This window comes from Hippocampus zosterae, chromosome 13 (assembly GCF_025434085.1).
Source record: "Hippocampus zosterae strain Florida chromosome 13, ASM2543408v3, whole genome shotgun sequence".
NCBI classification, from domain to species: Eukaryota; Metazoa; Chordata; class Actinopteri; order Syngnathiformes; family Syngnathidae; genus Hippocampus; species Hippocampus zosterae.
Window position 1 is genome coordinate 2509753 of NC_067463.1, and position 16673 is coordinate 2526425.

The window sequence follows — 16673 nt, forward strand, 5'->3', positions numbered from 1 at the left end:
AAAACCATGACACTGAGAAAATAGTGTATAAATATATTTTAGAATAGCAAATAAAATCATGGAGGGACTGAACTGTGGCTACACCAATTTCTGATGGGGCTATAGACGACCCCCGTCCCCAAATCAAAGTCCACTTCGCAGCTCCTGATACATATATAAATACATTTATATTTCGATTGCCTCAATAAAAAATACAAAACGAGACAAGAGACGCAACTAAATAAATAAAAAGAATTAAGGAACAAGTGTAAAGTTTGTTAAGCGATGAGGCAAGGACGCGTCAGGTGGGGGCGGGGCCCCACTCAGTCAAGACGCACACGATACTGTAGAGTTTTTCCACACAGCTGCGAGCGAGCTCTATCACACTACCACCTTACGTGGAACATCTGCCCATGAAATACGTTGCGGATATTTGTCTTCTGCGGTCATTTTCCGAGCCGGCGGAAGAAGCAGAGTTGAACTGAGTTCAACGCGAATTTTCAGGTAACCCAGAAATTATCATCATTTTGACCATCGCTTGTGTTAAAAGTCATTGGTTAATAATAAAGTGTAATTTAAAGTTCTATTCTTGGTAATAGTTTGGAGGTTATAACCTTTTAAACAGAGGTGGCAGGAAAATACTCGCGCTGTGTACTGAAGTCCAGATGTATACTTTTGAACAAAAAAAAAAGTGAAACTAGAGATTCAACACCTGAAGCAAAGGTTTTAAAAAACAACAAAAAATAAAATGTGTTCTTTTTTACTTTCCATTACATGCAATATGGTTTTAATACCTTAAAAGCTTCTTTACGCATAAAAGATGTTGTCTCTTCATTGATGAACTTGCATGTAGTGCTCTTCTTATAAGAGGTGTGTGCGTTTGAATCACTGGACATAGCTAAATTTTGACAGGACTGAACTTTCAGCAGGTCTTGCCAGGACAAAACAAAACATTTTTTTAAATTCTTAATTAGATAGTGAAAACGACATATTTTATCCGTGTGTGTTTTTCCCCATACAAGATGAAGAATGTTTGAATGCCATAAACCAGTGGTTTTTAGGTTAGCATAAAACCACAAATCATCTTGTAGGTGGAAACAACAACAAAAAATACTTAAAAAGGCCATGTAAGGAGAATATCTTGCTTCTCCAGATCTGTTGCGTCATTTGTTGTTAATGCGCCCTGCTTGAAATTCTTCCAAGTCAGTGTTGTCCCTGTTTTTCCACCTTTTACAGTAATCTAGAGCTCAATCGCTTTTTACATCGTTACATCACTTTGTAAGCCGGTTGATAAGAAACAAGACTATTTTGACCAAGTAAGAAATGTAGACAGTACAGGTATGTGCTTTCAAAGGTACAAGTAAATAATCAGAAAGATAAGTCAAGTCAATTCAAGTCAACAGTATTTATAGAGCACTTTCAAACAGCCATCACTTCATACAAAGTGCTGTACATGGAGCAATTTAACATGCACAATAAACAGTAAGACAAATTGGTAATAAAGGCGGTAGAAAGCACCAAACAGTAAAACCAAGAACAAATCTAAGTCATGCTGAGTCAAATGCCAAAGAATAAGTGGAAGAAGTGAGTTTTGAGGAGGGCTTTGAAGATGGGCAGCGAGGAGGCTTGCCAAATTTTCAGTAATAAATAGGCAAATTAAATGCAAACAGCTAGTTGCCTAATCCACCACTGTTTTTTGTTGTTGTATAGTATTCATTCATCCATTCATCTTCCGAGCCGCTTGATCCTCACTAGGGTCGCGGGGGGTGCTGGAGCCTATCCCAGTCGTCTCCGGGCAGTAGGCGGGGGACACCCTGAATCGGTTTCCAGCCAATCGCAGGGCGTTGTCGTATAGTATGCTGTGCAAAATAAGGAAAGTCAAGGGTTTTTTTTTTGCGTCCTCGTCGATGCTGAGCGTGGCATATGTACAGACATACGAACACACACGAAGGCGTGTGCACACACACTCACATCGAGTAGGTATACATGTACAGTATATCTACACTGCTAACCAAGTCTACTTGAATTTAAAGAGACCAAGATCGACCAATCCATCCATCTATACGGGTATATCTTTTTTAAGTATCCATCTGTCTTATGAAACAACAACAAAAAGATTTTAATACAGCCTGTAGTTCAACTACCTAGTAACACAAATATTTGTTGCAATCCGTAATGGGTAAAATGTTTAATACTATATTGTACAAGAAGTTCTATTTAAAATGACATTATAGTTTACTTCCTCCTGTTGTTCATTCCATCACGAAGAATCAAACCTAACCTGCTCTCTTAAAAAAAATAAAGAAAATACTTGGCATGCACGACACGAGTGTGAAGGGAACTGGTGACAGCCCATCAAATGAAGTATATTTCTAGCAGTACCATACACACAGAGGTACTGTTGTACTCTCATGACAACTGAAAATACATTTCTTGCAGTTCTCTGACTGTCTCTCTGACACGAAAAGCAGCGGAGATGTAAAACCGTCATCTGTCTAAACCACTGTTTCCCAAGTTTTATTTTACACGCTTTCAATCACACAAATCTCAGAACATGCCACACACCAAAGAAAAATCTCACAAAAAATTATCAATCAAATAAGATAAGAAAACCTTCATTAGTCTCGCAATGGATACATTCCCAATTCATAGAAGCAAAGCTCTGAAAGAAAGAAGATATGAAAGGAAGAAGTAGAACAACAAAATATAGGAGCTGCTGGAAAGGCAGCCACTCTCGCGGCGCCATCTTGAAGTTAAAATAACAAAAATAACACAATACAACACATAGAACACAGACAGTCGTGCAATTTTCACCACATTTCTGCATACACTTTGTTGTCTGAAGCAGTTGTAGTTGAAAGAGGAGAGGATCAAAGTGTCCTTTCACCAGTGGGTCAGAGACGTCATGCTGAAAATGTGCACACGTCTGCTACAAGCTAAGTTTTGAAAGCAAACACGAAGCCGTACCGTCCATTTGACGAAAAGAGATTAGTTCTCTTCTCCTGTCCCACGTAATTCGCTTCGAACTCCAAGCCGGGACTCCCAGTTCCAAATCCGCATCGGCGCTCCGCGCTAACGCGCCTTTCTTCTCATTGTCGGCTCCTCAAGTCTTACATCCATCCAGCCGCAGACCGTTCAACAGCACCAATCTCTCCGCTGAACAAAGCGGGGCTGTGAGAAATGCTACCCATTACAGGCGCAAGACACAAGCGCCCCGGGACTGTCCAGCAACAACAGTCAAATGGTGCTGAAGCTCTTGTCTCAATTTACTCACAATTTTACTTATTTAGTATAAAATCTGGGCCCGTATCTCATTGAACACAAAGTGGATCAACTTGAAAGAAGCCATGACCGCATAATTCTTTTGTATGAAGGCCAATAGGTAGAAACAAGGGGTTTATTGTTTCTTCTGCCATCTAATGGAAGAGCATTTCTGAAGCTCAAATATGTCAGTCAGCTGCAGGAGGAGGGGCTCTTTTGAAAGGTGACACAAAGCTTGTTAAAGTGTAACATGTCTGTGGAAACTGACGAGCTGAAAGCTGGCGCGACTTGTGCGTGGCTCTCTGAACAATAAATTCTTTGCTCCAAACAATCTTGTTGACTTCTACCACACCCCCCGTCCTCAAAGATCTACAATTACCTTTACTGCAGGAAACAGTAAAAGAGTCTGAGGCTTTCTTGTTCAGAAGATCTCTTGGAATGATACCATATCTGACAGAGCAAACAGGAATGCGGCGCGAGTCAGGCAGTCAGGCCTCACGCTAGCTTTTCTGAGCGTTTGCCCCTAATTGAGGAGGCGCACGAAGATTGTTCTTAGTGTAGTAAGTCTCTCAGCCTCTGTTTGTCATCAGACTGTAACTGCTGTCTCCTGTGTGTTTGAGGTGAAGTGTTTTACAGGGTTTCTTTTGTATGTTGCCTGCAGGCTTGTGATGTGTGAAGGCCTATAAATCAAGTGTGATTCATAAAAACAGGTTCTCCTGTCTGCCAAGTTTCATCTCATCTCTACAACCCACAGAGACGTATAAATAGATTCTGGCCCGCAGCCATACCTCCCTGCAAAGTGCTTCCCCGTCAATACCTCCCTGCACCCGCCCCCTCACTGTTCCCTCCTCCAACCTTACCAGCATTTCGCTCCCCCCAACCCTAGGATCAATGATGTTGTTTTCTTTAAGCTTTTCTTTGACTGTCCTCCATGGGAAGTACCTGGCAGCGGATACATGTGGCAGGCCTGTGCCTGGACATGTCTGTCTCCCCCTCTTTTCTGTCTGCACGGCCGTGGAGTGTGAGAATTGTAGTATCCATGGCAGTGAGGGAAGAGAGCTGTGCGTGAGAGTTGTTGTTTGATTGTTGTATTAAAGAGGATTTGGGCCTCAATGACTGCATATCTGAAGTTTAGAAATGTCACCGCCACAAAGGTGTATACAGTGTCTTGGGGGGGGGGGGGTATGACCTCATTGCTCATGGTTTTGTGAAGTTACTGATGGAATGTGTGTAACAAATAAAGAGCCGATGTTTCAGAGTTAATTATTTGCCCCTCTTTATGTCTGCAGGTTTTATAGTGCGTCGCCTCCCCGCCATGCGGTAATCATCTGAGCAACACAAAAAAAGCATAGTGTCAACAACAGCTTGAGCCACTGATCTCATCTACAGTAGTGCACCTGCAAAGCGCACATGGCCCACAATTATGAACCCTGGCTACGGACAGCACCATCTAGTGGCAGCACAGATGACATCAACATCCCTTCCTGGTGGGACCTCCAGAGGGATGTTCAGACTGGGAACTGGATTGACCTCCACACAGGGCATGGTGCTGACTTACCTTCTGTGAGTCCAGGGAGCACCATGAGTCTGCAGTCCTCTTTAGGCTGTTACGGTTCCGACCCGCAACTGTGCTCCTTGCCTCTAACACATCTCCCAGCATCACACTCGCCTCACCTGTTCCCTCCGGAGGGCTTCAAAATGGAACCGTTGGCTGCTGATATCTTGCAACAGGAGCCTTTCGGACTGGAAGAGCCACTTGAAAATGTCGTCTTGGTCCGGCCGAAGTCCCAGAGGCGTTCTTCTTCCAGAGGTTCTGGCCAGGCAGCTTGTCGCTGTCCTAACTGTGTTCACGCGGAGCAATTGGGCCACAGCATGGATGACAGCAGGAGGAAGCACATGCACAACTGCCACATTCCTGGCTGTGGTAAGGCCTACGCTAAGACCTCTCATCTGAAGGCTCACTTAAGGTGGCACAGCGGGGATCGTCCATTCGTCTGCAACTGGCTCTTCTGCGGCAAGCGTTTTACACGTTCTGATGAACTGCAGCGGCATTTACAGACACACACCGGTACCAAGAAATTTAGCTGTGCGTTTTGCCCTCGGGTGTTTATGCGCAATGATCACCTGGCCAAGCACATGCGTACACACGAGTCGCCAGCAGAGCATGGGGAGGAAAGTGTGAACAGAGAAGGCAAGGGCTTTGATTCCCCCACTCCTCCTCAGTCATCATCAAACATGTCTGCACCTGACACCATCGAGCCTCCACTCAAGCTGAAAAGTGAGACAGACCCATCCATCTCCAGTGTAACTGGATAGTCGAGTCCAACTAATTTCATCACTTTCTGAATCAAGTTTGATCGAAAAAGGGATACCATCTGGTGCACTTTCTGTCATCAGTTTTATAATTGAGTTTTACCTTAGACACCCAAATCGATGGAAGCTGCTTGGATCAGAATGTGTTCATTAAATTATTGATATTGACTGGACCATCACCTCAGTGATTTACTACTGTAGCACTCTGACCTTTGCCTATAGTATGAACTATTACCAGAAGTGGGATTGATGGTGTCAGGACTGTCATATTTTTGTTCTTGGTCTTGGGAACAGTTTCAGTATGATAGAAAACCATCAAACTAAAATCCTACAAGGATTTTTTTACAAACTGTAATCACTTTTTTGTTTGTTTGTTTATGGAGAATGGAGTAAGAGAATGACTCCCCATATCTGGATTTAAAAAATGAAAACATTAAAATAATAAAAAATAAATGGGTTCCTACTATGCACATATGCCATACTTACAAACTTGTTTTGCTTGTGTGTGTTTTTTAATAATCCCGCTGGCCAGAAAACTAATAATACGTACCTCTTCTTGGCAGAGGCAAAGAAATTAATTACAGTGTTTGTTAAACTTGGTGAAATTTGCCGCTCAGTTGATACCAGAGACTTACATGCTGCTCAGGACACTTTCTACTCAGATCAAAAAACAAGGGTGCATTCATTGGAGCTCCTTTGATAAATATATTTTTTCAATTCATGCAATATATATTTCATGAAGAAAGTTAAGCAAATTGACCCATTAAAAAAATACCACAATTGATGCCAAAACATGACAATATACATATTCACTGTTAACAGTGATCACAGCAGCTACTTTTTGGTTGAACATACAGTAAACACGATTCTGTAAATAAACACACACGACAACAACTATGCTACCAAGAGCCTTGTTGATATTCGCATCATTTTTGTTCAAAGAAGACATTAGAATCCACACATCCATGTGGCCAAAGCAGCAATAACCGGGTCAACAGTGAAAAACGAGAGTACCTGTACATAAAAATAACACCATACCACACAACATTCTTTTTATAAGTTAATATATAAATACTCTTGAGAAGGAAAGGGATGTGCTTTCTCCTGCTGATGAACTTCAACACAACATGGTGGACATCAAAATCTCATCGGCTGGATATGCTGTTTCCATATTTAAAGAAAGTTTTAGACTCATTTTAATAAAGATGTGCACAAGATTAATTCAAAATACTACATATTTTAAAACTACCATAAAGTTAAGGACACACAGCACAATAAAGAATTACTATTGACCTAAATGATAGTTTGCTACTGTAAATTTACAATTACAAGTCTGAGATGAAGATGAGAAACTTGACGGTGGTTGGTTAATTGGTGTGCAAATATGTACAGAGTATTAACATTTTTTCGAATAATAGTTTGTGGTGTTTTTTTCATGTTGATTTGAACAGTAGTACAAGATGAATACATTTTAAAATAAATCTCCCATGCCATTTGAAGTTGTAGCGATTTTAATAAAAAAAGGATGATGAGATATAATATTTATACTTAAACCATTGCTATCCTCTATCATTAATAATAATAAAAAATTATTTTGTCTTGCCAATTAAATTATTTCATCATAAGACATCTAACAATAATTTGCAAGCTTTAATTTATTCTTATTAATGTGCAGTATAAGAAGACTTGCTTTATTTCAGGGCATTGAAGGAATACATCACACTTTTGCACTTGCGTGTTCCACTCTGGGTTCCGGCCTTGGTGTGTTGAATTGGTTCCCAAAACATTGTTATAAGTTCACTGAAGACTATTAATTCTGTGAAAGTCAGGGTAAATGGTTCATTGCCTGAATATGCCCTGTCAGGCGATTGGCATGAAACCAGTCCAGGTTGTGTTTCAAACAGCCTGTTTATTCGTCTGGTCTCATTCTCTTTCGTGTACCACTTTAGGCGGCTGGACAAGGCCTGGAGCCTTTGTTTGGCAGTTTAGACTGCTTCAGGTGTGGTCATCTGGATGTACCTCTCGGGTATCGGCCTTTTCATCAGACCTCTCTGGGCCTCCGTCAATTGACTCACATCTTTCCGAGCCGCCTTGATAATAATAATAATACATTTTATTTATAAGTGCCTTTCAAGACACCATTTATTATTTACAATAACAAAAAACACAAAACAATACGGGTTAAGCAGCGGCAGCCAAAACGCGCCAGCGTTCACTCAATCCGGAAGTCAGAAAGAAACCACAAGGGAAGGAGAGGGGGAGAAAAAAAAACACGCTCGAACTACCCTCATTTTGAGGATAATTTGAGTTCGGCAAAACACTCCTGCACAAGCATCATGGAAGGGTGAGGGTGGGGGGGACAGGAGCAGAAAGCAAAAGCGTCCGCCTTCGTCGAAAGCCAAGCAAGAAAGATTTACAGTATCTTAACCTCCAAACGTCTTTTCCATGGTTGGTAACGTATGTCATGGCTCCCCATGGTTGCTCTTATAGTCAAGCATCTCTTGGATCACTGATGCTGAAGCGTATATCAGCTCATTGATTTCCGTGATCGTTACGGGAGGGATCACCCTCAGTGCTGCATTCACACTTTCCATGAGACTTTCAGGTGGTACTTCACATAGCCGTTGTAATCGGTTTCTGGGTTGCCCAGCTTTCATTCTCGCCATGATCTTAGCTTTCAGGTCAGTTGCTGCCTCGCTCAGCAATTCATTCATTGGGGCTGCCCTCCCAATCTCATCATCTGCATTCATTGGGGCTTGCCTCCCAATCTCTGGTCTGACCTCCTCCTCTGATCTGGCAGCCTGGGGCCCTTCACCATGGAACCTGCATTGTACCTCATCAATCTCAAATTGTGACAGCAATTTCCATTTGTAGATGTTTGTTAGAAGAATCTATGAGCAAAATTGTATCATGCTTAAAGTTTCGGTTAATTTGGGCATGTCTGGACATGCTCAGCACAGAGGTGTCGGCCGTTTGGTCGGAGGGCCTTTTTCTTGAGTAATCACGTCAAAGCAAGGGGGGGCAAAGGCTAGATTCAATCACAGAGTGGGAATAAACAAATTGGGAACAAAGAGTTGTTGAATACCAAAAGACAGTTTGGGAACAGCTGTCGCGCCCAGGTGGACATTAGTCATCAGCCAAGTCTGTGACTTGTGTATTCGGGTAAATCAGATCACTACCGATGGGCCGGACCGGGGGGCGCGGTATGCTAATCTCTGGGGCAGGGTCTTTCTTGTATTTTGCAATAAAAGTTCGAACCGGCGGAGAGGGAGCCGAGTGTGTGATCGCGGAGCAACAACCGTCGTTCGCTCTCAGAGGTCCGCTCCCGCCGATATTGAAGACAATTTTCCTGTGTGCCGAGTCGTTTCTTTAACTTTGCCCGAGAAAATCTCTGACAATGTTGGAACACTGAGCAACTTTGGTTTCGTGGTCAATCGTGACTGTGGATTTGGAAGTAACCATTTAGCCCACATTCTCAGCATGTAACCCCTCTGACTAGGGTTGCTTGAGTCGTAGCATTCCAACAGAGCCATGTTATCGCATCTCGGCCATCTCCGCTTTGTTCCAGTAGCCCATTTTTCATCAAGGTGCTCTGGTTCCCCAGCACCTGACGCAGACCTTGTTTGGCCAGGCGACGTCCGGGCGTGTCATTCGTTTTATTGTCTCTCATCATTGTATGAGGTAGGCATTAGCGTGAAGGGTCTTGCCCAAGGACCCACACTGAATGGTGTTATGTGCACATTTTTTTCCCCAAGCGAGATTTTTTTATATTTTATACCTGTGTGTGTGTGTGTGTATACACATACACAAACAAAACACGTGATTATAATCAAATTATACAGCAACCATGATTATGTTGATTTTTCATTTTATGGAATTAATGAGTTTTTCCACGATTCGTTGAGAAATGTACGTGGATTAAAGGGAGTGGTTGCATTCACGCAACAAAGATGACAGGCTTGAACGCACCACGACCTATACCGGAAATAGAATATTTCCAACCGGAAGCACAACAGTAACTTTGCAAGCAAGCGGTGAGCACGTCGTCCTGAGCTTCTCGGCTTTCGTGAGAACGTCCATCTTTCGTTTAGCACCGATATTTGGAGAAGGACTATATTCTTTATTGTTCTTGTTCTCATTAGTAACTAGAAGCAAGGTTTGAAAATGGGAGGCGGCGATCTGGTAAGTGTTCTCTGTTGAAAGGTTACATCGTATGAATTGCCAATTCCTTTCCGTTCACATCAGTCTTGGCATCTTCTGTTCCAAGTTGTGCATTATACTCCGTGGCTTCCCTTTTTCTTGCGGTAGAACTTAAAGAAGAGCTGGCACCCCCAGACTATGAAAAACATCGAGCGCGTTTGGAAAGCCGAGCAAAAACATGAATCAGAACGGAAGAAAATCGAGGAGCTTCAAAAGGAGCTTAAGGAGGAAAGAGCCCGCGAAGAGATGACGAGATACGCCGAGGAAAGCGGCGCCATCAAGTTAGTTCTCACGAACGCAACTTTTAGAAAACGTTGTCAGTCAGGTTGTCTCACTATATGTCGTTTGCACTATAATAGAAAGAAGGATGATCGTTTGGACTGGATGTACCAGGGCCCTTCCAATCAGGTGTCCAGAGATGAGTATCTCATGGGTCGCCCCATTGACAAGCAGATCACCGATCAATATGAGGAGCCTGAAAGTGGCCCATCAGCAGAGACTGGACTTCTTCCTGGCTCCATCTTCAGCCCCATTGCTGCTACCTCCAGCCTGGACATAGCCGCCAAGATCAGAGAAGACCCTCTTTTTGTAATTAGGTGAAACATTGTTGTGCTCCCTCAAAAAACAAAAAAACTGGTGTTTTATATCAAACTGAAGTATGGATGACAATTGGAAATGTACATCTTGCATTTTGCCCTCAAGGAAGCGTGAGGAGGAAAAGAAAAGAGAAGTCTTGACGAATCCAGTGAAGATGAAGAAAATTAAAGAAATGGTAACAAAAAAAAATAGTGATTGGTGGCTGTGCCAGTGAATATGTTCCTCAGAAAACGGAGCAGTTGTACTATGATTTTTGCGCACACTGATCTTTTTGATCACTTTTCTATGAAACGTTGTATAACTCCCATAGCTGCGCCAGAACCTCGACAAGAAAGACAAGAAGAAAAAGAGGAAGAAGGATAAGAAGGAAAAGAAAGGAGACAAAGAGAAAAGAAAAGAGAAGAAACACAAGAGAAGCCACTCAAGTATGACTTCAGATGATGAAGAAGAAGACAAAAAAGACAGGTGCATGCAGTTCTTGGATTATTAAAAGTACAGATGAAAGTTTTTTAAAAAATTGTTATTCAGTCCCCCCTCAGTATTCTGATTGAGATTTAATACGCAATTACATTTTCAACGTCCCCTTCTCTTGCATTTTTTTAAAACTAAGACGGGCAATAAATTAATCTCCGTGTCAGACTTATGATACATACATGTCTTGCTCTTGTAGGTTACCGTAGGTTCATGCTAAAATAAATGCGAATAAACCAGGAATTCATATGATTATCTTCTTCGATTAGAGTTGTTAATTTACGAAACAGTTTCTTGTAGACTTTAGAGTGTCTCTTTAACAACTTCACAAAATTCTACAAAACACATGCAGCGTAACAGTAAGCAATCAGTCACATTGAAATAATGACGCAAACAAATGTGTTTGGTTTATCAATAATAATAATACATTTTATTTAGAAGCACCTTTCACAACACTCAAGGGCACTTCACAATCAAGAGCAAAACAATAAAACCACAGATAAAATTATCTAAAACAACTTGAAGGTGAGCAGCGGCAGCCAGATCAAGTAAATCTTTTCATTTGTCATGAAACAATTATTTAAACAACATGGAGACTGCCCCTTAAGTGCTGAACTAATCTAGATATCATGTAAAAAATAAAAACAAAATATCTATTCATACAAAAAATATAAAGCCAACTGACTGAAATGAAGCAAGTGGCTTTTTAGATTTCCCATATTGCAGCCTTTGCAGTTTGAAAATTACATACTACTGCATTGTGATGTTGATTTGAATTTGAATAATTGTTCAGCCCAACTTCAAATATTACACAGATACCACTTAAGAACAGCTGCTAATTTGGATCTGAATTTTACTCCTCAACGCATTTCAGGTCACGTTCACAAGATGGAACTGCCTCTCACAACAAATCTCATTCCCATCATCTACCTGGCTATGGCCTCCTGGTCAGTGAGCAATAAAATGTCATGTTACACGCGTAACGTGAGTGGACCACACAGCCTTCCACTTCAGTCTTCTCTTCACACTCTAGATTCCTGCCAGAAAACAATACCAGTCCTCCGCTTTGAATCACTCAAGACGCCATGAGAGGAGTCGAAGCCGATCTCCCGCCAGAAAAAATGGGGAAATGCACTCCTCTTCCTCACACCGAAGCGACAGGAAGACGGAGGTCAGAGGTCGTAGCCCGCAGAAAGAACGTTACCAAAGGCAACGGAATCATGTGTCAAAGTAAGACTTGGGGGTGGGGGGCTTAGGTGGAGGGGGTATTTGTCAGAATATGTCCATAGGTGCTTGCATACATTGGAACCTCATGGGCTGTGAAACCATACACAGTATATAGTGGATCCCCATGATTCGCAGGCAATATGGGCCATGTCAGCCCAGCCATTTATTTTATTTTTTTTAATTTTACCACCAAAATTGTTATTTTGTTTTTCTCTAAACAAATTATTGACCAATTAAAGCTGCTAATAATGGCTTGGTCCCGTTGACGATGCAATGTTAATCGATCAACAAACGTGTCGTTTTGGTTTCCTGAAAAGTAATGGTTTTGGGAATGCAAGCAACATGCACACAACAAATTGATGGATAAGCAGTTTTGAAATCAGAATTCAAAGAAAATAGTATTGATCGGAAATGGCAGAAGCGGGTATTCCATCAGCATTGATGGAAGGTCCCTCAGACTGTCACTGGGCCGTTTTTCTCACAATTGACAAGAAACTTTTCTAAAAAATTATGGTCACTGACGGAAGTGGGTTATTGTCCATCAATGTAATCGTCATTAACCACGTCAAGTACTGACGGACCTCTCAGTCCGTGATTTACGGACACCTGTTTTGATGACGCGAAAGCGGTAGAAGATGGATGGATGGATGGAGAATATAATATACGCTGACAACTTAAGTGTTTCTTCAAGGGGGTTAATTCAGGCAACCACTGACTTGCTTGAGTGTACTGCATTGACTATGTATTTACAGCAGACATCCATTTTCAAATCCACCTATCCTCACAAGGGTCGCGGGTGTGCTGGAGACTATTCCAGCTATCTTCGGGTAGTATGCGGGGGTATACCCTAAACTGGTCACCAACCAATCGCAGGGCACACATAGACGAACAACCATTCACACTCACCTAGGGACAATTGAGAGTGTTCCATTAACCTGCCACGCATGTTTTTGGAATGTGGGAGGAAACCGGAGTACCCGGAAAAAAACCATGCAGGCACAGGGAGAATATGCAAACTCCACACAGGAAGGCCAGAGCCGGAATTGAAAGCTGCACCTGTGAGGTGGATATGCTAACCAGAATCAGAATCATCTTTATTGGCCAAGTATGTAGAACACACAAGGAATTTGTCTCCAGTATAACACGCTGCACTAGTATCATCGTAAACAACAAAATCATTGAACCATTTTAGAGTATACCAGTAGTTTTGTAGTACTATTTTGTGGTGCAAGAAGAGTGACTATGTCAGTGACTGTTTAAGGAGTTAATGGCTAGAGGGAAGAAGCTGTTTAAGTGTCTACTGGATTTGGTGCGCATGGATCTGTAGCGTCTGCCTGAGGGGAGTGGCTGAAAAAGGTGGTGGGCAGGGTGCGGGGTATCCAGGAGGATTTTCCGTGCCCTTGTCTTGATTCTTGCAGTGTGCAAGTCCTCAAGAGTGGGTAGGGCGGTGCCAACGATTTTTTCTGCCGTCCTAACTGTCCGTTGAAGTCGGATTTTGTCCTTTTTTGTGGCGGCCCCAAACCAAACCGTGATGGAAGAACACAGGATTGATTCAATGACTGCCGTGTAGAACTGTCGTAGCACCTCCTGTGGCAGGCCATGCTTCCTCAGCAGCCTCAGGAAGTACATCCGCTGCCGGGCCCTTTTCAGGATGGAGATGGTGTTGACTTCCCACTTCATGTCCTGGGAGACTGTGATTCCCAGGAACTTGAAGGTCTCGACGGTTGACACAGGGCAGTTGGATAGTGTGAGGGGCAACTGAGGAGAAGAATGTTTCCTGAAGTCCACGATCATCTCTACAGTCTTGAGCGTGTTCAGCCCGAGGTTGTGTCGGCCGCACCAGAGCTCCAGCTGCTCCACTTGTTGGCGGTACGCAGACTCGTCGCCGTCTTTGATGAGACCGATGACCGTGGTGTCGTCTGCGAACTTTATGAGTTTGACAGCTGGATCTGTTGAGGTGCAGTCGTTTGTGTAGAGAGAGAAGAGCAGTGGCGAAAGGACACATCCCTGTGGGGCTCCAGTGCTGGTGGTGCGTATTGATGATGTTGTTGCTCCCAGTCTCACCTGTTGTGTCCGTCCCGTCAGGAAGCTGAGGATCCACTGGCAGATCGCAGGGGACAGACCGAGGTGGAGTAGTTTGGGGGTGAGGAGTTCCGGGATGATGGTGTTGAACGCAGAGCTGAAATCCACAAACAGAATCCTTGCGTAGGTCCCTGTAACCAGATGACCACCGTGCCACCACCGATCTACACTAAAGACACAATTTGAGCATGTGTTAGAATCATGTGTTAAATATATTCAGGCAGCAAAACAATAACTAATTAATGAGCGCAGAGGTCAGACAGTGGCTTTAAAACGATAGAATACGTTTTTACCGAGAAATAGTTGTTAGGTTTTCAATGTTTATTTTGGGAAAGACTAGGGTTAAATCAGAGGTTGTGCTCCACACTCAATTTCAGAAGATAGCGACAATGCACCAAAAGTTGTTTGCCAACCACCGAAAGAAGAGGGGGATGATGAACTATTGGTCGTCATGCAACCAGTTTTCGGCTTCCACAAGAATTTAGGAGCGACTTTAATCCATCAGGATGTTTTAAGTTGCTATAGATTATGTACATACTGGTCATGCACTGGCTTTGCCTCTACATGTGGGAATGCTTGTAAATCCATGAGTGAATTATGTGATTATCTTTAAAATAAAAAAAAGTCATTGTACTAATTTCTCACAGCATTTATTCAGTATTAGTGTTGTGTGTCATGTTTTTCTTGCAGGAAACTCTCTGCAGAGGAACTGGAGCAGAGGCGAAAGGAGATGATGGACCAGGCCAAGAAGAGAGATGAGGACAGGGAGAACAACGTGAGAAGATACAAGAAGCAAGATGAGCAGGAAAAACAGCGGGAACAAAATTCCAAGCATGAACGCCATGCTGGTTTTATCCAGTACGTCTCTCTCTCTCTCTCTCTCTCTCTCTCTCTCTCTCTCTCTCTCTCTCTCTCTCTCTCTCTCTCTCTCTCTCTCTCTCTCTCTCTCTCTCTCTCTCTCTCTCTCTCTCTCTCTCTCTCTCTCTCTCTCTCTCTCTCTCTCTCTCTCTCTCTCTCTCTCTCTCTCTCTCTCTCTCTCTCTCTCTCTCTCTCTCTCTCTCTCTCTCTCTCTCTCTCTCTCTCTCTCTCTCTCTCTCTCTCTCTCTCTCTCTCTCTCTCTCTCTCTCTCTCTCTCTCTCTCTCTCTCTCTCTCTCTCTCTCTCTCTCTCTCTCTCTCTCTCTCTCTCTCTCTCTCTCTCTCTCTTCACCCAACATGTCTGCCTATGTCTGATGTCACAGGACAACCCTTAGGCATTTTAAAATATGAATAGAGCATTACAGTTTTATTTATTTATTTAGTTGTGTTTACAGTTTTTTTGCTTTCAAAGAGGAATATCAAGTCTCGTACAATTTTTGTTCAATAACCCCTGCTTTCCTTTTTCCAGTGACATGAAGTTGGAGAGCGCTGCCACATCATCTTTGGAGGACAGAGTGAAGAGGAATATCCACTCCATTCAAAGGACACCAGCTTCGTTGGACAATTTCATGAAGAGATGAACATACACAATACTGTAAATACTGATATACCGGTATATATTTATTTAAAACTAACAGGCAAAAATAACCGGCTTATTTCATGAATATACTTAGTAGAAGATTGGATGATGATGAACAATAAGGCAATATCCGCGTATAATCCATATTCTGTACTGAAAAATAATTTGTGGAAAACCTTTGCCGCTGTGTACACATTGTAAATTCTTCTTCCAGTCAAATGGGACTTGCATTTGATTGCTTTACTATGACTAATATGTGTTTCTGCAAACAAACATGATTAAAAGATTATTCCCAGAAGTCATTCATTAAATATGTTTTTAAAAATGCATCGCTTGACCTCTCAATATATGTACATCTTGCCCAAATATTCACATAAACCATTCTGAGGGCAGAACTCACTCACTCACTCACTCATCCCATGGCCTAAGAGGCCGTAGGGGTGCCGTGGTGGACATCTGGGCAGTCAGGGATCTCCAGCACTCTCGGTCCTTAGCTGTTCATAGCAGGGTCTGGAATCTGCAGTTAGTCCATTCCTTGATGTTGTCCATCCAGCACTTTCTCTGTCTGCCTCTTCTCCGCTTCTGTCCCCTGTAGGATGGGTTTTGGATAGCGAGGTATGCCTTGTAACGTGGCCATACCAGGCCATTTTGCGACGTTTTACCGTTGACAATACAGGCTCCTGTTCTCCAGCGAGGGTGGTGACTAGCTTGTAGTCTGCAACTAACAGCGTAGTCTGACATAGTCATTTGTCCGGTGGTCTCTGTAAGATATAGTGAGTATCTGCTGGTCAGGCAGCATCTCAGCCTGGGACAGGAAGAGACTGGAGCGACTGGTCAGGAAGGCCAGTTCTGTCCTGGGCTGCTCCCTTGACACTCTGGAGGAGGTGGGCAACAGAAGGATGCTAACTAAGCTAAAAGCTATGATGGACAGTCCCTCCCATACTCATCAGCCCGCCCTGACAGCACTAGGTAGCTCCTTCAGCCGGAGACTGTTACACCCGCGCTGTAAGAAGGAGAGATACCGACGCTCGTTCCTGTTGTCAGGCT

General features: G+C 42.9%; 2 protein-coding genes across 2 annotated transcripts; both read left to right on the forward strand.

Moving 5' to 3' along the window:
- Positions 1 to 331: 331 nt before the first annotated feature.
- Positions 332 to 5992, forward strand: sp6 (Sp6 transcription factor). The gene is made up of 2 exons (XM_052083899.1): positions 332 to 483; positions 4530 to 5992. Exon 2 carries the CDS (start codon positions 4651 to 4653, stop codon positions 5554 to 5556), a length of 906 nt encoding a protein of 301 aa, XP_051939859.1. The 5' UTR covers positions 332 to 483; positions 4530 to 4650; the 3' UTR covers positions 5557 to 5992.
- Positions 5993 to 9553: 3561 nt separating this feature from the next.
- On the forward strand, positions 9554 to 15953 carry cwc25 (CWC25 spliceosome associated protein homolog). Its single transcript, XM_052083893.1, has 9 exons — positions 9554 to 9735; positions 9862 to 10034; positions 10113 to 10349; positions 10456 to 10525; positions 10661 to 10815; positions 11696 to 11768; positions 11855 to 12051; positions 14821 to 14988; positions 15516 to 15953. The coding sequence occupies exons 1-9, from the start codon at positions 9718 to 9720 to the stop codon at positions 15625 to 15627; spliced, it is 1203 nt and encodes a 400-aa protein (XP_051939853.1). The 5' UTR covers positions 9554 to 9717; the 3' UTR covers positions 15628 to 15953.
- Positions 15954 to 16673: the final 720 nt, after the last annotated feature.

Excerpts from the sequence above, each read along its gene's own strand:
- sp6 (XM_052083899.1), top strand. The coding sequence starts at position 4,651 with ATGGCCCACAATTATGAACCCTGGCTACGGACAGCACCATCTAGTGGC.
- cwc25 (XM_052083893.1), top strand. Across the intron at positions 10,526-10,660 it reads TGAAGAAAATTAAAGAAATG|CTGCGCCAGAACCTCGACAA; the intron begins GTAACAAAAAAA and ends TAACTCCCATAG. Across the intron at positions 11,769-11,854 it reads TACCTGGCTATGGCCTCCTG|ATTCCTGCCAGAAAACAATA; the intron begins GTCAGTGAGCAA and ends TTCACACTCTAG.